This window comes from Callithrix jacchus, chromosome 12, assembly GCF_049354715.1.
Source record: "Callithrix jacchus isolate 240 chromosome 12, calJac240_pri, whole genome shotgun sequence".
Lineage (NCBI taxonomy): Eukaryota > Metazoa > Chordata > Mammalia > Primates > Cebidae > Callithrix > Callithrix jacchus.
In genome coordinates, this window is record NC_133513.1 from 56849620 (window position 1) to 56874511 (window position 24892).

A 24892-nucleotide genomic window follows, 5' to 3' on the forward strand; every position below is an offset into this window, starting at 1 on the left:
TAATTTAACCTAATATTGTATTTCTCTACTTCCATATATCACCAGTGGAGCAATGTACATGTGTTTCATTTAATTTGTCTCAATTTCTTTTTTTTTTTCCTTTTTTTTTTGGGGGGAGGGGGAATGAGCTGTTTATTTCAGGGAGAGGGCAGGGGAGGGGGCTCAGTCTTTCTTGGCAGCAGCTTTCCTCATGGCAGCCAGGATGTTGCTCAGCTTCTCCCGCTTCCTCTTCTCATGGATGTGTGTCCCCACCCTCTTCTTGGTGAACTTGAGGACCTGTTTAGCCTTGGAGACCTTCAGTAATTCCAAGGCGCACCGCTCCTGCGGGACAAAGCCACACACCTCCCGGATCACGTCCCACACGAACTTGGTGTGTTTGGTCAGAGGCCCGGCAGCAGCTGTGCCTGGGCTTGCTGACGTTCTTGGTTACCTTGTGGCCCTTCTTGAGGCCCACGGCCATAGAATAGCGAAGAGCCATGGCTGCTACTCTCCATTGGCAACCGTGGCGGAAGGGCTGGCGCCGCGCGGAACTCTCTCAATTTCTTATATATGTAAGTTATCTACGTCTTGTAATTTAGTTTCCATTCTATCAGCTGAAATCATATTTATAAGACGAATGTTCAATTTATAGTAATGGAAGCATCATGAAGTGGTGTGGCAAACCCTCTTACGAATTACAAGTATAAAATATTTTTTAAAACGATAATTTGAAAGTGGGTTATCTGGTCTCTGTCGTAAGTAATCAACTCTGCTACTGTAAGGTGAAAGCAGTCATAGACAATACATTTAAAAATGGATGTGACTGTGTCTCAAAACAACTTTTTAAATAAATATAGGTAGCAGACCAGATATGGCCCATAGGCTATATAGTTTGCAGCTCTGTCTTTGAGCAACCACTAAAAACAAACCACAAATAGACATACTCTGATACACTACAGATAAGTCAAAATGGGATGCTAAAAAATGTTCACATAATTCACAGGAAGGCAGAAAAAGAAAAACAGTAGAATAAGAAGGAGAGAGAACAAATGGAAAACAAATAAAATGGCAAACTTAAATCCTAACATAAATAAGTGCTATAGTATTTTGCCTATTTTTAATGGGTTTATTTGTTTTTTGCTTGCTTGATTGTTTAAGTTCTTGTAGATTCTGGATATTAGACCTTTGTCAGATGCATAATTTGTGAATATTTTTTCCCATTATGTAGGTTGTCAGTTCACTCTGTTGATAGTTTCTTTTGCTATGTAAGTGCTCTTTGGTTTAATTAGATTCCACTTGAATTTTTTTTTCCTTTTTTTTGAAACAGGGTCTCTCTTCATTGTCCAGGCGGGATTGCAGTGGTGCAACCATGGCTCACTTCAGCCTCGACCTCTCAGGCCCAAGCAGCCCTCCCACCTCACCCTCCTGAGTAGCTGGGACCACAGGTTCCATGCTTGGCTAATTAAAAACATTATTTTTGGAGGGATGGAGTCTCCTTACGTGGTCCAGGCTAATCTTGAACTTCTGGGCTCAAGTGATCTTCCTGCCTCAGCTCCCCAAAGTTGGGATTACAGGCATCAGCCACTGGGCCTGGCCTCCAATTGCTTTTGAGGACTTATTCATAAATTCTTCCCAAAGGCTGATGTCAAAAATGGAGTTTCCTAAGTTTTCTTCTAGGATTCTTATAGTTTGAGGTCATACATTTAAATCTTTAATCCATTTTGGGTTAGTTTATGTAAATAGTTAGGGGTCTGGTTTATTCTTCTGCATCTGGGTAGCCAGCTATCCCATCACCATTTATTGAATAGGGCATCCTTTCCTCATTGCTTTTGTTGTTATTGTTGTTATTGTTGAAGATCAGATGAGTGTAAGTGTGCAGTTTTATTTTGGGGTTCTCTATTCTGTTCCATTGGTCTAATGTCTGTTTTTGTACCGATACTATGTTGTTTTGGTTATTGTAGCCTTATAGTATAGTTTAAAGTCAAATAATGTGATGCCTCCAGCTTTGATCTTTTTGTTTAGGATTGCTTTGTCTGTTCAGGCTCTTTTTTGGTTCCATGTGAATTTTAGAATAGGTTTTTTTTTTTTTTTTTTTTTTAGTTCTATAAAAATGACTGGTAATTTGCCAGGAATAGTGCTGAATCTGTAGATTGCTTTGGGCAGTATGGCTATTTTAACGATATTAATTCTTCCAGCCCATGAATATGGAATGTTTTTCCACTTATTTGTGATACTTGAGATGTCACTTAGCAATGTTTTATAGTTTTTCTTGTATTAGGAGAACTAATATACCTACTTGGTTAGATGTTATTCTAGGTATTTGTGTGTGTGTGTGTGTGTGTGTATTATAAATGGGATTGTGTTCTTGATTTGGCTCTCAGCTTAAATATTATTGGTGTATAGAAATGCTACTTATTTTTGTACATTGATTTCTGTATCCTGACTTTACGAAAGTCACTGTTAAGGTTATTTATGTCTTCTAATTGTATTCCTATGTGGAAATACTGTATGATGGTATGCTATTGCAGATCTCTTCCCAACTCTATGTTCAATGACATAATATTGGTAGCTTGAAATTGGCTATGGTAGGAGAATTTACATCATGGAAATCAGCAAACCATGCTCCACACACACCCCTGACATCCAGTAGTTAAACATTTACCATCTCATCACTGGACATACAGGAAAACTTCAAATATTTGGAAATTAAACAATATACTTCTGAATAACGCACAGATCACTAAGGCAAGTGGATCGCTTGAGGCCAGGAGTTCAAGACCAGCCTGCACAAAATGGCAAAACTCCATCTCTACAAAAAAAAAAAAAAAAAATTAGCCAGGTATGGTGGCATGCCTGTAGTCCCAGCTACTAGGGAGGCTCAGGTGGGAGGATCACATGAGCCTGGGAGGTGGAGGCTGCAATGAGCTATGACTGCACCACTGCTCTCCAGCCTAGGCAACAAATATTGACTGGCTACATTTGTTAAGAATTATTGTGTCTAGGCCAGGCGCAGTGGATCACACCTGTAATCCCAGCACTTTGGGAGGCCGAGGTGGGTGGATCACGAGATCAAGAGATTGAGACCATCCTGACCAACATAGTGAAACCCCATCTCTAATAAAAACACAAAAAAATTAGCTGGGTATGTGGTGCATGCCTGTAGTCCCAGCTACTCGGGAGGCTGAGGCAGGAGAATTGCTTGAAACCAGAAAACAGAAGTTGCAGTGAGCTGGGATCATGCCATTGCACTCTAGCCTGGTGATACAGTGAGACTCTGTAAAAAAAAAAAAAAAAGAAAAGAAAAAAAAAGAAAGAAAGAATTTTTGAGTCTAACCAAGTATGGTGGCTCATGCCTATAATCCCAGCTACTTGGGAAGCTGAGGTGGAAGGATTGCTTGAGGCTAGGAGTTTGAGACCAGCCTGGGCAATATAACAAAACCTTTATTGAGACTCTGTCTTAATTAGTAAATACATACAGATCCAAATAAATAACCAACCCACAGGTCAAAAATGAAATCACAAAGGAAATTAGAAAATAATTTGAACTTAATGATAATGATAGCAAAACAAATCAAAATGTGCAGGATTAGCTACATTAGTTTCTAGAGAGAAGTTTATAGCTATAAATGCTTATGTTGGATAATAAGAGAAGTCTAAAATTTATGATCTAAGATTCTTAAGAAGCTAGAACAAGAAAATTAAATTAAACCCAAAATAAGTAAAAGGAAAGACATAATAGCTCAGAATAGAAATCAATGAACTAGAAAACAGACAAAAATAGAGACAGTCAATAAGACCAATAGCTGTTTTTTCAGAAGATCAATGAAACAGATAAATCTGATCAGGAAAAAAGAGAAGTCACACTGCCAATATCACAAATAAGAGAGGACATCACTGAAAATCTTTTAAATATTAAAAAATAAAGAGAAATTATTAACAACTTAATGTCAACAAATTTAACAAACTAAATGAAATGTATGAATGCCTTGACAGACATAAACTAACAAGGCTTACTCAGGAAGAAACAATCTGAATAGGTCTATATATCCTAAGAAGGTTAAATGGGTAATTAAAAACCCTCACAAAGAAAACTCCAGGCCCAAAAGGCTTTATTGGTATATTCTATTAAATATTTAGGGAAGAAATAATTCCAATCATACCATATGTTCAAAAAATAGAGAAAAAGAGAATACTTCCAAACTCATACCTTGAGAACAGTAATCACCCTGGTATCAAAACTAGACAAAGCCATCCCAAAGAAAGAAGAGTACATACAAATGACTTTCATAAGCCTAGTCACAATACTTCTTTATTTATTTTATTATTATTATTATTTTTTGAGACAGAGTTTCACCATTGTTACCCAGCCTGGAGTGCAATGGGACGATCTCGGCTCACCGCAACCTCCGCCTCCTGGGTTCAAGCAATTCTGCTGCCTCAGCCTCCTGAGTAGTGGAACTACAGGCGTGTGCCACCATGCCCAGCTAATTTTTGTATTTTTGTAGAGACAGGGTTTCACCTTGTTGACCAGGATGGTCTCGATCTCTTGACCTCGTGATCCACCAGCCTCAGCCTCCCAAAGTGCTGGGATTATAGGTGTGAGCCACCGCACCCAGCCTTATTTTATTATTATTATTATTCTTTTTTAAGAGACAAGGTTTTATTATGTTGCCCAGGCTGGTCTCAAACTCCTAGCCTCAAACAATCCTCCCACCTCAGCTTCCCAAGTAGCTGGGATTATAGGCATGAGCCACCGTACCTGGTTAGACACAATAATTCTTAACAAATATTAGCCAGTCAATTTTAGCAACATGTATAAAAGATAATATAACTAAGCAGGGTTGTAAGATTAATTTCACATTTGAAAATCAATGAAATTTACCACTGGAATAGCTAAAATTAAAAAGATTGAGAATATAAACTTATAAGGATGTGGAGTAACTGGAACTCTCAGACATTGCTAGTGAGAATGCAAAATGGTGCAACCACTTGAGAAAACTGGTAATTTTTTTCTTTTTTTTTTTCATATACTTACATAGCCTTCCAATAAATGGCAATTTTTAAAGGTTCTTTTACTTTTCTCTTTTATTAAGACAGGGTCTCACCATGTTACCCAGCCCAGAGTGCTGTGGGGCAGTCATGGCTCACTGTAACTTCTACCTCTGAGGCTCAAGCAATCCTCCCACCTCAATTCCTCAAGAGTAGCTGGGGCTACACATATGCACCACCATGCCTGGCTAATTTTTTAGTAGAGATAAGGTCTCACTATGTTGCCCAGGCTTGTCTTGAACTCCTGAGCTCAAGCAATTCTCTTGCCTTGGCCTCCCAAAGTGCTGGGATCACCCATGTGAGCCAACTCACCCAACCTCTTTTCTAATTGATACATGATAATTGTACATATTTATGAAATGATACTTTGTTACATGCATTTAAAATGTGGAATGCTTCAGGAATCTGTAAGTCATCTTTGTTCAGGGGCCATGGTAATCTCTATGCTGTTTCAAATTTAATATATGTGCTACTGAAGTGAGCACAAAACTGCCAATTTTCAAAATAAGGTTAAACATACATACACATGCCAGCAGTTTCACTCCTAGATCTTAACCCAACAGAAACAAACATATCCTTGCAAAGATTTGTATGCGAATGTTTAAATAAAATGATTTTTTTTAATAGGCAAAACTGGAAACAACCCAACTGCCTATTGATAGATGAATTATTAATTTTCATATATCCACACAATAAAAAATACTCAGCAATAAAAAGGAACAAATTACTGATAAGTACAACATGGATGAATCTCAAAAACAGTATGCTAGGTAGATAAACCAGCTGCAAAAGAGTGCATACTGTATAATTCCATTGAAATGAAATTCTAGAAAGAGGAAAATGAACCTATATTGACAGAAAGCAGATCGGTGGTTGCCTTGGCCTGGGAATTGGAGGAGCATGAGGGAGCTTTTTGGAATATCAGTAATGCTTTATATCTTGGTTATAATAGTGATTATACAAGTATATACATTTAAAACATACTGAACATATACTTGAAGGGGGATAGTTTATTTTGTATAAATTATACCTCAGGCTGGCACAGTGGCTCATGCTTGTCATTCCAGCACTTGGAGGCCAAGTGAGACCCATCTCTACAATATTTTTTTAATTAGCCAGGTGTGATGGTGCACACCTGTAGTCCCGCCTACTTGGGAGGTTGAGGAGGGAGGTTCCTTTGAGCCATAGCAAGCTATGATCATGCCACTGCATCCCAGCCTAGGCTTTGTGTCAAAATACATATATGTATATATGTACACACACACATATACCTATATATACATATACATATATATCAGAAAAGTCTAATGTTAACCATTTTTTCCACTGTTACTCCTCAAGGATCACTCTGCAGTTGTTAACAACTTTCTCCTTCCTGAAGTCATGTTGGATTACCTCCTCATCTCCAGCAGCTTTGGTTTCTTCTGTTAGCTTTTCTTTCTGTTCACACTCATTTGATATAATCATTTTCCAATAATCCAATCTTACTAAGAATTTACCTGCCCTTCTAGTTTTCATTTTACTGCTCATAACTCTCAAATTTAGCTCTTTAACCGACATCCCTATACAATACAGTAGTTGGATTTTTTTCACTTGTAAACTCAACTTCAACTCCCAAATTGCTTCTACATCATTATATTAGGCACCCAAGCTTATGATCTCAGAGTTATCCCTGCTCCCTCTTCCTTCCTTTCTTTTTTCCACCCATGCAGAAAAAGATGGCTCTTTCTTTCTTTATTGAACTTTCCTACATCCTCCGCAGGTGAATTCCTAAGACCAGTTGGTTCTCTTTGAAAATATTCCCTGTATCTTCCCTTTAGATTTTCACTACTCTCCATTACCAAATATCCAGACTATTATAACAATAACAGGTCTCTGCCTTCATCCACAATTGTTTCTCCTTGCTCATAGCACTGCTAGAATAGTCTTCATAAAGTATCACTTTCATTCTCTACTTTTTTTGCTCAAAACTATTCAGTAGATCTCCCCTGTTCTCCTCTTGCCTAGTGGAGAAATATCCTAGCATTCAAGTATCAATCGAGCCCAACCTATCTTTTCCTTAATTTTCCCTATGAAATCCTCAGGACCCATTAAAATAATTAGTTCACTACTTCTAATGCTCTCGCCAGTGGCATGCTTCCAGCCCTGAATGCCCCTCCCTCTTTGCTATCCATTTTCTACCTATTTTTCAAAGCTACATTTTTGCCCTAGCTGGAAGTGACCTCTTTTGATTTGGGGCCACCTAGCACTAATTTCCTGCCTAGCATTGCTTTTATTTTTATTCGTCAAACATTCATTTGATAGGCAGCATGGCATGTTTGAGAGCATCAGCAGATTATTTAACAACTGTCTGATTCACGTTTTTAAAAGGAGCATAATAAAAATATCTCATAGTGTTGTAAAAAATAAATGATATACACTAAAGTCTTTAGCACAATACATGGCATATGGACCTGTTTAAATATAGCTATTGGCTGGGTGTGGTGGCTCATGTCTGTAATCCCAGCACTTTGGGAGACCATCGCCTGAGGTCAGAAGTTTGAGACCAGCCTGGCCAACATGGTGAAACCCTGTCTCTACTAAAAATATAAAAACTAGCTGGATGTGGTGGCAGGCACATGTAATTCCAGCTATTCAGGAGGCTGAGGCAGAAGATCCCTTAAACCCAGGAGACAGAGATTGCAGTGAGCTGAGATCACACCATTGGGCTCCAGCCTGGGTGACAGAGTGAAACTCTGTCTCAAAAATAATAAAAATAAAATAAATACAGCTATTAAATGATTAATTATATGATGATTATTATTGAACACTGAGATAAGATGAATAGAATTCCTGTCTCTAAAGGGCTTTAACATTATCTAAAAACATTTTAGTTTTCTCATCTGGATTCTTTAGAGTCTGAATTTAGCAAATAACTTAAAATAGGGATCTGCTTGATATTATCATGGCTTGGACTAGCAGCAAGATTGTATTTGGGGGGTCACAGTGACAGAGACTGTTTTGTAAGTTTAGCTTGTGCTCTTTAAATTATTCAAAAATATAAACAAGTCTACCAAACAAGCCTATCCTTCATGAAATATTTAGGGAATATGTTTCTTATGCTTCGCAAAATGTATCTCTTATAATAACCTTTAAATTACCAATGTAAGAAGTTTTATTTTTCATTAAAATTTAATCTATTTAGGACCAGGAGCTACATTATCTATTCTAGACAAATTTCTTGAAGAATCCTCCAAACTGCAGTCTGATTCACGAGAACCCATTTTGCCTACACAAGCTTGGGATCCAAGTATAAACCAAAAATCATCTAACGCATTTATCAAGAAGGTACCAACAAAGAAAGGTAACGAGAAATAAAGATTTCCACTTGGAAGAGGGGCATAAGCTAGACAAGGATGAAGACTCTTAAAATTATAAAATGGCAATCCTGACTTGTTTGAAGTTGATTGGTTGCCTAAATTATTTAATGTTAACTAGACTCTGAAATCCGAACTCTTTCAATAAGCAAAGATTTTATATTTAGCTCACAGAAGTAGCCAACTACAGACCTATGATTTCCTAACAGGTCTTTATTTTTTAAAAGAATCTACAAATTGTGTTTCACATTCAAGAAGATCTGAATACTTTTTAAAACCTTTTCATTTGGTTGTACTTGCATTTGGAAACACAAGTAGATTTACCTTGAGAACCTTTGAGTTCTCCTTTTTTGGGACCACTGCTGGAGAGCAGTCGATTGCTTTCCAGATTATGATCTCTCTCATGTATTAGATGAGAAAACTCTCCCTGCTATGTGACTGTGTCTGAATTTCTGACACTTTTTCTGTTACATTCAATCTTCTATCTTTTTAATGTAATATTTTCAGAAGTATCAAAATGCGAAGGTTCATCAGCTCTTCTGCATCCTGGCCTTCATTATGGTGTTTCTCAAACTACCACCATCTTCATGGAGACCATACGTTTCTTGATGAAAGTCAAGGCTGTGCAGGTCAGAATGTTTGGAAAAGCTCAAGTAGATGGAAAGATTTTAGCGAACTCCTTATTCTATCCTTAATGGTATTTTTCAAGCTTAGATATTTGTGAAGCAGAAATCAAATATGGTTTTGAGAGCATACCTTAAGCCCAATGGGAAGAACATCCAAACATGAACTACTCTTTGCATCAGGCAGCAGATCTCACACCAGGTCTGCTCCCTGTAGAATACCAACAGAGCTTAGTCAGACTCTAAGGTATATGTTGCCTGTTATTACTTTATCATGGGAATTCATTATATGAGTGTTGGGGGTTCACAGGAGCCAAATCATTCCCCTCTTCCCCTCCACGTTCTGATCCAATTGGAAACATACACGGTACTATATGGGGGAATAAAAATATTAGCTTATTTTTATTGGTAAAACTGGGCTGGAGAACATAACTGGCCCCACATTTGACTTACTCATGAAGACACAGGTAGAGCAGCTAAGGAACTGAAGCCTCCTCTCAGCAAAGCAGAGCATCCTAATAGGTCTGCCTACATGGGAAGCAAAAAGCATATCCATGAGCAAGGAGTAGGAGAGACAGCAAGATTTAGGAGCCAAGAGTGTTTGGTTTTGATCCTGCTGAGTGCATGCTCCACTTGAGGGCAGGCAAGGTCAAGAAAGGGCAAGAATTATAAACTGGGTGGGACTGAGCCACATTAAGCAGGAGCCTTTAACACATTAACCCTCCTCAAAGTAAAAACAGGCTCTCTTCTCCCACAGCTAAATAAGTTATTAGCCCGTCAAGGTCAGAGACTCAGAAGGCAGGTAGAAAAATAGCTGCAGCTATTCCCTCTAGTATTCTAAAAATGTGTAAGTATAATTCTACATTATAGGCAAAGATAGGAACAGTGGGAGAAGAAAAGAAGGATTTACCTTTGACTTAGCAAGTATATTTAACTTTGTTAAACTTGTAGGTCTTATAAAGTATAAAAAGCAAAAATCCAAGGCAGGAGGATTGCTTGAGGCCAGGAGGCTGCAGTAAGCTATGATCACACCATTGCACTCCAGCCCTAGTGACAGAGCAAGACCCTGTCTCTAAAAAAGTAAAAAGTACAAAAATACAAAAATCAGCCCAAAGTACAAAACTGGTAAACATAACCAATGTTTGGAGGTACATCCAAAACAGACATTTATGTTTCTAAGATTTCAAGTCTAGATTGTTAGAAAGGCAGTTTTGCCTCACTGTAAATTTCCTTACAATGTCAGCAGCCTGAAAATGTTGCCTTCTATGTAAATGGGGTGGTTGATGATGTGCCTTTGTCTGCTCTATTTTATTTTTAAATTTTTTATTGCATTTTAGATTTTGGGGTACATGTGCAGAACATGCAAGACAGTTGCATAGGTACACACATGGCAGTGTGTTTTGCTTCCTTTCTCCCCTTCACCCACATTTGGCATTTCTCCCCAGGCTATCCCTCCCCAGCTCCCCCTCCCGCTGACCCTCCCCTTCCCCCCAATAGTCCCCAGTATTTAGTGCTCCCCTCCCTGTGTCCATGTGTTCTCATTTTTCATCACCTGCCTATGAGTGAGAATATGCGGTATTTCATTTTCTGTTCTTATGTCAGTTTGCTGAGAATTATGTTCTCCAGATTCATCCATGTCCCTACAAACGACACAAACTCATCATTTCTGATTGCTACATAATATTCCATGGTGTATATGTGCCACATTTTCCTAATCCAGTGTATCATCAATGGGCATTTGGGTTGATTCCAGGTCTTTGCTATTGTAAACAGTGCTGCAATGAACGTTCGTGTGCATGTATCCTTATAGTAGAACGATTTATAGTCCTTTGGATATATACCCAGTAATGGGATTGCTGGGTCAAATGGAATTTCTATTTCTAAGGCCTTGAGGAATTGCCACACTGTCTTCCACAATGGTTGAACTAATTTACACTCCCACCAACAGTGTAAAAGTGTTCCTTTTTCTCCACATCCTCTCCAGCATCTGTTGTCTCCAGATTTTTTAATGATCACCATTCTAACTGGCGTGAGATGGTATCTCAATGTGGTTTTGATTTGCATCTCTCTGATGACCAGTGATGATGAGCATTTTTTAATATGATTATTGGCCTCATAAATGTCTTCTTTTGTAAGGTGTCTGTTCATATCCTTTGCCCAGTTTTGAATGGGCTTGTTTTTTTTTTCCTGTAAATCTGTTTGAGTTCTTTGTAAATTCTGGATATCAGCCCTTTGTCAGATGGGTAAACTGCAAAAATTTTTTCCCATTCTGTTGGTTGCCGATTTACTCTAGTGACCGTTTCTATTGCCGTGCAGAAGCTGTGGAGTTTGATTAGGTCCCATTTGTCTATTTTGGCTTTTGTTGCCAATGCTTTTGGTGTTTTGTTCATGAAGTCCTTGCCTACTCCTATGTCCTGGATGGTTTTGCCTAGATTTCCTTCTAGGGTTTTTATGGTGCCAGGTCTTATGTTTAAGTCTTTAATCCATCTGGAGTTAATTTTAGTGTAAGGTGTCAGGAAGGGGTCCAGTTTCTGCTTTCTGCACATGGCTAGCCAGTTTTCCCAACACCATTTGTTAAACATGGAATCCTTTCCCCATAGCTTGTTTTTGTCAGGGTTGTCAAAGATTGTATGGTTGTAGATATGTTGTGTTGCCTCCGATGCCTCTGTTTTGTTCCATTGGTCCATATCTCTGTTTTGGTACCAGTACCATGCTGTTTTGATTACTGTAGCCTTGCAGTATAGTTTGAAATCCGGTAGTGTGATGCCCCCCGCTGTGTTCTTTTTGCTTAGAATTTATTTGGCTATGCGGGCTCTCTTTTGGTTCCATATGAAGTTCATGGTGGTTTTTTCCAGTTCTGTGAAGAAAGTCAATGGTAGCTTGATGGGGATAGCATTGATTCTGTAAATTACTTTGGGCAGTATAGCCATTTTCACGATATTAATTCTTCCTAACCATGAACATGGAATGTTTCTCCATCTGTTTGTGTCCTCTCTGATTTCGTTGAGCAGTGGTTTGTAGTTTTCCTTGAAGAGGTCCCTTACGTTCCTTGTGAGTTGTATTCCTAGGTATTTTATTCTTTTTGTAGCAATTGCGAATGGCAGTTCGTTCTTGATTTGGCTCTCTTTAAGTCTGTTATTGGTGTAGAGGAACGCTTGTGATTTTTGCACATTGATTTTATATCCTGAGACTTTGCTGAGGTTGCTTATCAGTTTCAGGAGTTTTTGGGCTGAGGTGATGGGGTCTTCTAGGTATACTATCATGTCGTCTGCAAATAGAGACAATTTGGCTTCCACCTTTCCTATTTGAATACCCTTTATTTCTTTTTCTTGCCTGATTGCTCTGGCTAGAACTTCCAGTACTATATTAAATAGGAGTGGTGAAAGAGGGCATCCTTGTCTAGTGCCGGATTTCAAAGGGAATGCTTCCAGTTTTTGCCCATTCAGTATGATATTGGCTGTTGGTTTGTCATAAATAGCTTTTACTACTTTGAGATACGTTCCATCGATACCAAGTTTATTGAGGGTTTTTAGCATAAAGGGCTGTTGAATTTTGTCGAATGCCTTCTCTGCGTCAATTGAGATAATCATGTGGTTTTTGTTTTGGTTCTGTTTATGTGGTGAATTATGTTTATAGACTTGCGTATGTTGAACCAGCCTTACATCCCCGGGATGAATCCTACTTGATCACGATGGATAAGTTTTTTGATGTGCTGTTGCAATCAGCTTGCCAATATTTTATTGAAGATTTTTGCATCTATGTTCATCATGGATATTGGCCTGAAGTTTTCTTTTCTTGTTGGGTCTCTGCCGGGTTTTGGTATCAGGATGATATTGGTCTCATAAAATGATTTGGGAAGGATCCCCTCTTTTTGGATTATTTGGAATAGTTTCAGAAGGAATGGTACCAGCTCCTCTTTGTGTGTCTGGTACAATTCGGCTGTGAACCCATCTGGACCTGGGCTTTTTTTGTGTGGTAGGCTCTTAATTGCTGCCTCGACTTCTGACCTTGTTATTGGTCTATTCATAGTTTCAGCTTCCTCCTGGTTTAGGCTTCGGAGGACACAGGAGTCCAGGAATTTATCCATTTCTTACAGGTTTACTAGTTTATGTGCATAGAGTTGTTTGTAATTATTTCTGATGATGGTTTGAATTTCTGTGGAATCTGTGGTGATTTCCCCTTTATCATTTTTTATTGCATCTATTTGATTGTTCTCTCTTTTCTTTTTAATCTGGCTAGTGGTCTGTCTATTTTGTTGATCTTTTCAAAAAACCAGCTCTTGGATTTATTGATTTTTTGAAGGGTTTTTCATGTCTCTATCTCCTTCAGTTCAGCTCTGATCTTAGTTATTTCTTGTCTTCTGCTGGGTTTTGAGTTTTTTTGATCTTGCTCCTCTAGCTCTTTCCATTTTGATGATAGGGTGTCAATTTTGGTTCTCTCCATTCTCCTCATATGGGCACTTATTGCTATGTATTTTCCTCTAGAGACTGCTTTAAATGTGTCCCAGAGATTCTGGCATGTTGTGTCTTCATTCTCATTGGTTTCAAAGAACTTCTTTATTTCTGCCTTCATTTCATTGTTTATCCAGTCAACATTGAAGAGCCAGTTGTTCAGTTTCCATGAAGCTGTGTGGTTCTGTGTCGGTTTCTGAATTCTGAGTTCTAACTTGATTGCACTATGGTCTGAGAGGCTGTTTGTTACGATTTCAGTTGTTTTGCATTTGCTGAGGAGTGCTTTACTTCCAATTATGTGGTCAATTTTAGAGTAGGTGTGATGTGGTGCTGAGAAGAATGTATATTCTGTGGATTTGGGGTGGAGAGTTCTGTAAATGTCTATCAGGTTTGCTTGCTCCAGGTCTGAGTTCAAGCGCTGGATATCCTTGTTGATTTTCTGTCTGGTTGATCAGTCTAATATTGACAGTGGAGTGTTAAAGTCTCCCACTATTATTGTGTGGGAGTCTAAGTCTCTTTGTAAGTCATTAAGAACTTGCCTTATGTATCTGGGTGCTCCTGTATTGGGTCCATATATGTTTAGGATCGTTAGCTCTTCTTGTTGTATTGATCCTTTCACCATTATGTAACGGCCTTCTTTGTCTCTTTTGATCTTTGTTGCTTTAAAGTCTATTTTATCAGAGATGAGAATTGCAACTCCTGCTTTTTTTTTGCTCTCCATTTGCTTGGTAAATCTTCCTCCATCCCTTTATTTTGAGCCTTTGTGTATCCTTGCATGTGAGATGGGTTTCCTGGATACAGCACACTGATGGGTTTTGGATATTTATCCAATTTGCCAGTCTGTGTCTTTTGATTGGTGCATTTAGTCCATTTACATTTAGAGTTAATATTGTTATGTGTGAATTTGATACTGCCATTTTGATGCTAGCTGGCTGATTTGCCAGTTAGTTGTTGTAGATTCTTCATTATGTTGATGCTCTTTAGCATTTAGTGTGATTTTGGAATGGCTGGTACTGGTTGTTCCTTTCTATGTGTAGTGCCTCTTTCAGCAGCTCTTGTAAAGCAGGCCTGGTGGTGACAAAATCTCTGAGTACTTGCTTGTTCACAAAGGATTTTATTTTTCCTTCACTTCTGAAGCTCAGTTTGGCTGGATATGAAATTCTGGGTTGAAAGTTGTTTTCTTTAAGGATGTTGAATATTGGCCCCCACTCTATTCTGGCTTGTAGTGTTTCTGCCAAGAGATCTGCTGTGAGTCTGATGGGCTTCCCTTTGTGGGTGACCCGACCTTTCTCTTTGGCTGCCCTTAGTATTCTCTCCTTTATTTCAACCTTGTTGAATCTGACGATTATGTGCCTTGGGGTTGTTCTTCTTGCGGAATATCTTTGTGGTGTTCTCTGTATTTCCTGGATTTGAGTGTTGGCCTGTCTTGCTAGGTTGGGGAAATTTTCCTTAATAATGTTTTGAAGAGTATTTTCCAGCTTGGATTCATTCTCTTCGTCACATTCTGGTACACCTATGAAACGTAGGTTAGGTCTCTTCACATAGTCCCACATTTCTTGGAGACTTTGTTCATTTCTTTTTGCACCTTTTTCTCTGATCTTGGTTTCTCGTTTTATTTCATTGAGTTGATCTTCGACTTCTGATATTCTTCCTTCTGCTTGGGCAATTTGGCTGTTGAAACTTGTGCATGCTTCACAAAGTTCTCGTATTGTGTTTTTCAGCTCCTTTAATTCATTCATATTCCTCTCTAAGGTATCCATTCTTGTTATCATTTCCTTGAATCTTTTTTCAAATCTTTTTTCAAGGTTCTTAGTTTCTTTGCATTGATTTAAAACATGTTCTTTTAGCTCACAAAAGTTTCTCATTATCCTTCTTCTGAAGTCTAATTCTGTCATTTCATCACAGTCATTCTCCATCCAGCTTTGTTCCCTTGCTGGTGAGGAGTTTTGGTCCTTTCTAGGAGGCGAGGTGTTCTGGTTTTGGGTGTTTTCCTCCTTTTTGCGCTGGTTTCTTCCCATCTTTGTGGATTTATCCACCTGTCGTCTGTGTAGTTGCTGAGTTTTCGATTGGGTCTCTGAGTGGATGCCCAGATTGTTGATGATGAAGTATTTCTGTTACTTGGTTTTCCTTCTACCAGTCTAGCCCCTCCACTGTATGACTGCTGAGGTCCACTCCAGGCCCTGCTTGTCTGGGGTGCACCTATAGCGGCTGCAGAACAGTGAGGGATGCTACCAGTTTCTTTTTCTGCTATCTTTGTCCCAGAATGATGCCTGCCAAATGTCAATCTTTTGGTTATAGAGGGGTCAGGGAGCTGCTTGACGAGACAGTCTGTACTTTATAGGAGCTCAAGTGCTGAGCTGTGAGCTCTATTGTTCATTCAGGGCTGTTAGGCTGCTACGTTTAATTCTGCTGCAGCAGAACTCATTAAAAAAACCCTTTTTTTCTCAGATGCTCTGTCTCAGGGGGGTTGGGGCTTTCTTTGTGAGTGTCCGTTGTGCTGTTCTGCCCAGCTAGGAGGCAGTCTAGTCACTATTTGCCTGCCAAGGCTCCACCCTGCTGGTGTGAGGTTTGCCCTATTTCTGCAGGCTCTGCTCTGCTGCTGCAGTCTCCGCCCTGCTGCTATGGGCTACGCCCTGCGGCGGAGTCTCTCTGTTGTAGCGGGTTGCCTCAGCAATGGCAGGCTGCGTCAGCAATAGGTGTGTACCTCAGTAGGGGCTGATTGCCTCAGTAATGGCAGACGCCCCTCCCCCACCGAGCTGCACCGTCCTGGGTTCAGCTGTGCCCTCAGGGAACCTCTCTACCCGGAGCATTTGGAATCGCCATTTTGTTTGTCCCACTGCGCTACCCCAAATGCTGTTTCCCTGAAATTTCCTGGGCTGGCTCACTGTCCAAGTCCCGTTCAGTCTCAAGTTCAGCCCTCTCAAGTCTCAGATTGCCGGTTCAACAGGGCACCCGGACCAGTGCGCTTTGTGCGGAGCGCTGTGTAGCGCCACGGTGATACAGCGCCAGCCAAAGCCTCTGCCTGGCGTCCCACATCTCTTTTATACCTGGGAATTTCCCCGTTCTGTGGGCAACAAAGATCCGTCTGGAAATGCGGCCCTGACTCACCCTCTCCACGCATTCACCGAGAGCTTCAATCCTGGGTTGTTCTGACCGCGCCATCTTGAGTCCCCTCTCCCCGTCTGCTCTATTTTCTAACACTCACCTAGTATGATGACCAGCAAGGCCATAATTGTACAATATTGCATGTTATTCACTTGGAAATATCTTCATTTGGTGACTAAGTGAATAGCTGGTAATGGAACTATGAAGTGCTGAATGTTTGTAATTCATCCTTTACTTTTAGAAGTTGAGGATAATTATTTCATTCTGTAATACATTTCTTATTATTTATTATCAGAGACAGAATCCTTCAACTGCAAAAGACACAATGCAGCCATTTCTATGTTCCTTATAATCTGATTGTCCTTGCAGTTTGTGCACAGAGTGCTTGCACATGAGCTGTTATGCCCTCAAGGAGGTCCCAGCTGTGAGTATTACTTGGTGCTGGCCCAGACACACATTCTTAAGAAGGACTTTGCCAAGGCAGAGGAATACCTCCAACAAGCAGCCCAGATGGACTACCTGGTAATGACTTTTGCTGAAGCCTCTTGGGTCTGGAGAAGGGGCTTTATTAAAGGTGGTGATGCCACATCGCAAGTAGATTTCTGGTGAACAGAGGTGGCGGTCATCAGCTGTCAGTAAACTCATCTTTCTATACCCTTCCATTTGCTTTTCTTAAGTAATCATGAGTTTTGCAAAGGGCAGAGAAAAGGGTATCTTTGGCTGATAGTGTTTATTTCAATTTTTCTAGATTTCTTCTGTTTTCTCATGTGAATAGTATGGGGGTTATGCTTGAATGTTTTTCTTAATATTTACTCCACACCCAAAATGGCTTTGAAAAATGCAAGAAACAATTCCGAGAGCAGACCTAGAAAAATCTCTCTGAGTACAATTAATTGGTTATGTTTCTGAGTACTCTTAGAAAAAAAAGATGGTTGATCTGAAAAAGAAAAGAAAAAAAAGAAAATAGACTTAATCTGTATACATTTAAATGTTAAACAAAGGCCATCAAGGTACTTTTAAATACTACCTTATCCCATGTACTACTTGTTTTTTACTTTCCCAGAGCCCCAATGTCTGGGGCCTGAAGGGCCATCTCTATTTTCTGAGTGGAAATCATGCTGAGGCCAAGGCATGCTATGAACGAACCATTAGCTTTGTAGTGGATGCTTCTGAGATGCACTTCATCTTCCTGCGACTGGGACTCATCTATCTGGAAGAGAAAGAGGTGAGGGGTAGAGGATGGGGAATAACCCCATGGTCTGGGAACTGATTGTAATTCAAGCATTAACACCCATCTGTGTGGACTAAAAATTGTAATATAATGACACTTTTACATCCAAAGATAAAGTGACTTGCCCAACATCAGACAACCAGTAATTAGTGGAAGCAGCATTCAAACACAGGCAGGCTGAAACGAGAGTCTCTGGTGTTAACCATTATGCTACTAAATAGTTCTTAAGAACTCAGTAATGTTATATTAGCTAAAATTGTATTAGCAGTAGTAGAAATTCTTAGCTCGACTTACCTAAAAGAAAGTATCATGGGCTTCAAAAGGACTTCTCTCCAAACTTTCTCTTAAACACAAAGGGTTATATTTAATCCAACTGACGCTAACCCTATTCTATAGAGCACTCTGACTTGACCATAGAAGCAGTTCCTCCCCGTATTTTGGGAAATATTCTGAGTTCTTTGAAAAAAAACAAACAAACCTTCCTCTTACAGAAATTTCAATACATGCAAAGCAAACAGAATAGTGAAATGAACCACCATGGATCCATCATCTCATTTTAACAATTATCAACATTCTGCCAAAGGCCTTTTGACTCGCTTGCTTTTGTTTTAACTTTATTCTGTTTTTTCCCCTCAGAACACCCAGTTGTCTTTTCATTTAATATAAAACAACAGCAACAAGAAATTGCAGTGCCATATAACGTAAGTGGCATTGCAGTAAGCTGAGGTGGTGCCACTCAGGAAGGCTCATATAGGCTTGAGAGAAATCCCTGTCCCATTGTAGTGAAATATATAAGGAAAAATTTTCTTTCTGATGTCACTGAAAGCTGCATCTTCAGAGCACTGCTGATTTAGGCAGTCCCTGGGCAAACAGTTCTTAGGGTGTTTGCTGAGGCTCTCCTATAGATGCATCTTGTGTTGGAGATAAAGGACAAGAAATTGTCCCTTCAGGGCTATGTCTTTTGAAAGTTTGTTTTTTGAGTTTTTCTAAAATCCTAAGACCTATTACAACAAAGGGAACAGATTTCCAGAATAATGAGGCTGTATCAAGTATACCTTTTAGTCCAGAGATTGTATGTCTGTCATGCCACCACATTATGTTGCATTAAAGTGAAAGAGGGTAATCCATTAAGTTTAGGTAGAATTCAGATAATCATTATAGTCACCCAGAACTTTTGGTGTAACTCCTTGTCTCAACTCTTACAGAGACTATAAATGTCTTTGGAACTACTTCCAAGTGAAAGTCTGCCCTTCATGTGATCTATCCATCTCCTCTCACCAATCTTCTTGTGATAGTTCCCTTAAGGTACACGTAAAAGTACAATTAAAGGACTTGCTTAACTTAGATTGTTCTGGAGCACAACTATCAGAGATCCCATGATCATCCCAGCAATACGGGGTTTGAAGCCTCTAGAACAGTAGGTTTGTGGTGCTTTCTTTCTGCAGTATGAAAAGGCAAAGAAAACCTACATGCAAGCCTGTAAGAGATCACCTTCATGCCTTACCTGGCTAGGACTGGGAATCGCCTGCTATCGGGTAAGAGGATGAAGGCTTGAGAGTAGGCCTGTGCATACAGCTGGCCTTGATTCTTTGGCCTTCCAGGCATCCTGGGGGTTTGTGATGATGCTGGAATAACAATCAGGGCAGTCTGCTCTAATGAAAAGTTGTTCTTCAAAGGTGTTCAGTGAACTGAAGTTCACTTAACTAGCTAGAAAAGTAAAAGATCTTTAAAAAAAAAATCCCACAAAAACCTGAACCAAGAAACTATGTAACAAAAACAATTCATGGTATTTGGTATAGACATTCTTTTGTGACATTATCCGTAAGAGAAAGGTCATATGGGAGTGAGAATCTAAAGTCCGTTGAAGAAATTGATTGATGCTTATTAATTACTGTGACCCTTCGATATGCAGGAGGAGTTGCTGTAGCTTCTGGTAGAATTTTTTGCTCTGCTTCCCCTAAAAACTACTTAACCTTCCCTCCTTTCCTCCAGTCTTCAAAGAGGCGTACATCCTCATGTTCCTGCCTGATTTCTTCAGGTATATTATTGATTCCATGCCTCTCCTTTTCTTTAAATATCTACTCACTCATTTTTTACATTTTTTTTTCTTTGAGATAGAGTCTCACTCTGTCTCCCAGGCTAGGGTGCAGTGTTGCAGTGGCACCACCTCAGCACACTGCAACCTCTTCTTTCTGGGTTCAAGTGATCCTCTGCCTCAGCCTCCTGAGTAGCTGGGATTACAGGTGCCTACCACTATGCCAGGCTAATTTTTGTATTTTTAGTAGAGATGGGGTTTCACCATGTCAGCCAGCCTGGTTTTGAACTCCTGACCTCAAGTGATCTGCCCACCTCAGCCTCCCAAAGTGCAGGGATTATAGGCATGAGCCACTGTGCTTAGCCCCTCATTGCTTTTTTTCAACCATAAAGATAATATATGTTCATTATAGAAAATTTAGAAGAAGCCAGAAGCAGTGGCTCACACCTGTAATTCTAGCACTTTGGGAGGCTGAGGTAGAAGGATCTCTTAAGCCCAGGAGTTTGAGAGAAACCAACCTAGGCAACAGAGAAAGACCCCCATCTCTACAAAAACATTAAAAATTAACCAGGCATGGTGGCATGTGCTTGTAGTCCCAGATATGTGAGAGACTAAGATGGGAGGATTGTTTGGTGGGAACACAGAAGTCAGAGGCTGCAGTGACCCACAATTGCACAACTGCACTCCAGCCTGGGGGACAGAGCAAGACTTCATCTCTAAAAATAGATAAATAGATACAATATGAAGAAAATAAAGTATCCATAACTCCACAAGTTGGTGATAACCACTGTTAACATTTGAATGCATTTTCCTCCCATTTTTTTCATATATATGAAAGCAATTTTAATGTAAAACTGTAAATATTTACTGCTTTATAATCTTTTTTCTACTTAACAATATAGTATTGGTATCTTCTTACAACACCAAATAGTAAAAAACATGAATTGGAATGACAGCATGGTGTTCTTTGATATATGGATAAATTGGATGATCATTTAATTTATCATACAAACCAGCACCCTTCTGAGAATGGAAAAGATGTTGTTAAAATTATACAAGGCCAACCAGGACATAAGGTCATTTATACATAAGCTATGTGCCCCCTGTTCTACCTTCCCAGAAAGGATGTTAAACATCTGTAGTTGTCAGAAACCTGACAGCATTGTGAAAAGTACAAGAACCAGCTATACAAACTATTTGGTATAAGTCATGCTTCTATTTGTTTGAGAATTGTAAAAAAAAAAAAAATTCATTAAGATAGAAACAAAAAAAATAATTTAGCTAAGTACTACCACTAGGATGTCCAGTAATCTTTACCCTCTCCCATCAGTGTTTTAGTCATACCATACCTACGTGGGGATATACCACAAGATCAATTCTTGGACATGTTGTTATCTATTATAAATAAAGCTGAGATAGGCTCAGCATGGTGGCTCATACTTGTAATCCCAGCACTTTGGGAGGCCAAGGTGGACAAATTGCTTGAGCCGGGAGTTCAAGAGCAGCCTGGGCAATGTGGCAAAACCATGTCTCTACAAAAAAGTTACAAAATTAGCTGGGTGTGGTGGCATGTGCTGTGGTCCCAGCTACAGGGGAGGCTGAAGTGAGAGGATAACCTGAGCCTGAGGAGGTGGAGGCTGCAGTGAGCCATGATCATGCCACTGTACTCCAGCCTGAGCAATAGAGTGAGACCCTGATACGGTTTGGCTGTGTCCTTACCAAAATCTCAACTTGAATTATATTTCCCAGAATTCCCATGTGTTGTGGGAGGGACCCAGGTGGAGGTAATTGAATAATGTGGGCCAGTCTTTCCCGTGCTATTCTCATGATAGTCAATAAGTCTCACGAGATCTGTTGGGTTTATGAGGGGTTTCCATTTTTGCCTCTTCCTCATTCTCTCTTGCCTCTGCCATGAAAGAAGTGCCTTTTGCCTCCCACCATGATTCTGAGGCATCCCCAGCCATGTGGAATTGTAAGTCCAATTAAACTTCTTTTTCTTCCAGTCTTGGGTATGTCTTTATCAGCAGTGTGAAAACAGACTAATACAAACTTTGTCTCTAAAAAATAAAAACTAACTAAATAAATAAAGCTGAGATAAACATTCTTGGACATAAATCATTGTATTTAACGCTGATTATTTCCTTAGAATACATTCTAAGAGATTGTAGAAATATTTTTAGTCTTTAAATTATAGTGTTAATTTGCCTTCTGGAAAGTCTATATTCTGATTTATACTGTCAGAAAGTGTGAGAGTCCGTTTTATTGTTACCTCATTAACAATGGGCATTATGATTTGGCAATTTGATGCGTATCTTAATTTGCATTTTTGTTACTAAGGTTGAAATAACGTTATCTAGGTATTTCTTGTAAATTGTTTGTTCATTTCTCTGTCCTATTTGCCCTTCATTTTATTGCAATTAGACACATACCCTTGCCACTCTGCTGAAACTTCTCTAACAAAAGTCCCACATGACGTCCTAATGGCAAAGTGCAGTGGACACTTAGATGAAGTCTCTGTGGCACTTAACGTTATTGACCACTTCCTTCTTGAAGCTCTTTCTTCCCTTGGCCTCAATATTGCTGCATTCACATCCTTTGAGTTCTGCACCTTCCTCTCTGGCACCTTTTTCAGACTTTTTACTGGCTTCTCATCTTTTCCTCACCTTAGTTGTTGGTTTCTCTTGGTTTCTATAGTCAGTCCTTTTCTCTTGTCACCTTATTTGTTCTCCCTAAGATTCATCATCTACCCCAGTAGTCTTAACTGTCACTGTGCCAGGATGAATTCTAAATCTTGAATTTATAATACTTTTCAAGCTCTGGCTGACACTTACATCAAACACTGCAATTAACAGCTCTGTTGTTGGTTCTCCAGACACTTCAAAATGCACATATTCAAAATACACCCTACCTTATCCCTGAAGTACTTACATTCCTTAAGCCAGTACCTTCTGTATTCCCTATCTTAGTGAATGGGACTATGATGATCAACCAATTCAGAAACCAAAATGCTATCCTAGGCCTTCTTAAGTGCTAGGATTACAGGTGTGAGCCACCACGAAATATTTATTCTATAATAGACAATTTATGTGTTTAATTTTTCTCTGTTTTTTTGTTTGTTTTTTGAGACAGAGTCTCACTCTGTCACCCCGGCTGGAGTGCAGTGATGCAGTCTTGGCTCACTGCAACCTCTGCCTCCCGGGTTCAAGCGATTCTCCTGCCTCAGCCTCCTGAGTTGCTGGAATTACAGGTGTGTGCCACCTTGACCAGCTAATTTTTGTGTTTTTAGTAGAGACAGGGTTCCACCATGTTGGCCAGGCTGGTCTTCATCTCCTGAGCTCAGGTGATCTGCCCACCTTGGCCTCCCAAAGTGCTGGGATTACAGGCATGAGCTACCACACCTGGCCTGTGTTTTATTTTTCACACATCTGTCAATGAGCTCTTTGAAGGCAGGGATTGTATTTTATGTATGTATGTATGTATATATGTATGTATGTATGTATGTATATATGTATGTATGTCTTTATTTGAGAGGGTCTTGCTCTCTCACCCAGGCTGGTGTGCGGTGGCTCAGTCTTGGCTCATTTTAATCCCTGCCTCCCAGGCTGGGTTGATTCTCCTGCCTCAGCCTCCTGAGTAGCTGAGACCGTAAGATTTTATTTTTTTACTCCCACTGTCTACCATATTGCCTGACACAGAGCAAATCCTCTGCAAATGTAGCTTGATTAAATAGTGAATTAATGTCTCAGAGACTTTACAGTGGGCACCAAAGTATGGGCATGGGTGAAAGGCCGTTCTCCACCTTGTCTTGGGCCTAGAAACCCATTATTATTTTAAAACAGAAAAAGTGGGCTGGGTGCAGTGGCTCATGCCTGTAATCCCAGCACTTTGGGAGGTTGAGGCAGGCAGATTGCTTAAGGCCAGGAGTTTGAGACCAGTCTGGCCAACATGGTGAAACCCATCCCTACTAAAAATACAAAAATTAGCCAGGTGTGGTGGTAGGCACCTGTAATTCTAGCTACTTGGGAGGCTGAGGCATAAGAATCAACCTGTGAGGCAGAGGTTGCAGTGAGCCAAGATGGTGCCGCTGCACTCCAGTCTGGGCAACATAGCGAGACACTGTCTCAAAAAAAAAAAAAAAAAAAGAGAGAGAGAAAAAAGAGAAGAGATACTCTACTGGGGAAGGGGAGAACCTTTTGGAATGTCTTACAAAGCAAACTCAGTTTTAAGAAGCAATAACGATTTCCATGTGCCCAGAGCTCAGAGAGCACCCTAGAGTCTCTGAATATTGGATTGATTGCTCAGCATTGAGCTGTTAATAACTGATACTAGGGGAAAGAAAGCTTTCTGGACAATAGTATTTCAACAGGCAAATAAGACTTTTACCTCAAAAAAAGGATGCACAATGTAAAGGAAAAAACTATCAATGTATGTTGCAGCCCACTGTGTATGGGGTCACTGAATGATGCACACATAAGAGTGAATTCTTGTGGATTTCCAACCTTGCACCTGCAGCTCCATGGTTTATAGATGTCCTGATGGGACTGCTGTAGAGGAAAGGAAGAAAGGGATATAAGTTGAGAGCCTACTAGGCAGGGCTCCAGAATCCCCAACCTGGCTCTTCAATCAGAGCAGTTCTACTTTTAATTGGTTCATATATTGAACCACTATATAAGATTGCATTTGAAGAAAAGAGTTCTGATGCTAAAAATATTAAAAATTTGAAAACCGTTGGTATATGTCATGTATACCAGTATTATTAGGGCATAGTGGTTTCAGCTAAACTAACTCATATGTCTCCTTTTTCTGTCAAGCTGGACGAGCTCACAGAGGCTGAGGATGCTCTCTCTGAAGCCAATGCATTGAACAACTACAATGCTGAAGTATGGGCATATCTGGCTCTGGTCTGCCTGAAAGTGAGTGTTTATTATCCTTACACAATCCCCTTTTAGGGCACAGAGGTAAGGGGTCAAGTAAGCAAGGGGCAGCAGATGGCCATTAATGATGCACGGTAGCTGAAATCTGATAAGCTGTAGGTTTGGTCATTTGGCCCTTCCATGATGAAA

At 39.8% G+C, this 24892-nt stretch overlaps 1 protein-coding gene, 1 non-coding gene and 1 pseudogene across 12 annotated transcripts in view; 1 reads left to right on the forward strand and 2 right to left on the reverse strand.

The window, feature by feature from the left end:
• The window catches only part of CFAP70 (cilia and flagella associated protein 70), a 134474-nt gene that overhangs the window by 79349 nt on the left and 30233 nt on the right, over nucleotides 1–24892 (forward strand). For 9 of the 11 annotated variants that reach the window (XM_078345557.1, XM_054242307.2, XM_054242303.2 and 6 more), the window contains 6 exons: nucleotides 8213–8371; nucleotides 8892–9013; nucleotides 16933–17085; nucleotides 17627–17788; nucleotides 19240–19329; nucleotides 24641–24742. In XM_078345557.1, the coding sequence (XP_078201683.1) occupies nucleotides 8213–8371; nucleotides 8892–9013; nucleotides 16933–17085; nucleotides 17627–17788; nucleotides 19240–19329; nucleotides 24641–24742 (788 nt within the window). The remainder of the gene's footprint in view (nucleotides 1–8212; nucleotides 8372–8891; nucleotides 9014–16932; nucleotides 17086–17626; nucleotides 17789–19239; nucleotides 19330–24640; nucleotides 24743–24892) is intronic. The other 2 variants (XM_054242306.2, XM_078345563.1) reach the window with 1 other exon arrangement.
• On the reverse strand, nucleotides 53–478 carry LOC118146299 (large ribosomal subunit protein eL36 pseudogene; annotated as a pseudogene).
• LOC118146525 (U6 spliceosomal RNA) lies at nucleotides 5410–5513 on the reverse strand. The gene has a single exon (XR_004732386.1). It is a non-coding gene; the product is annotated as a U6 spliceosomal RNA (small nuclear RNA).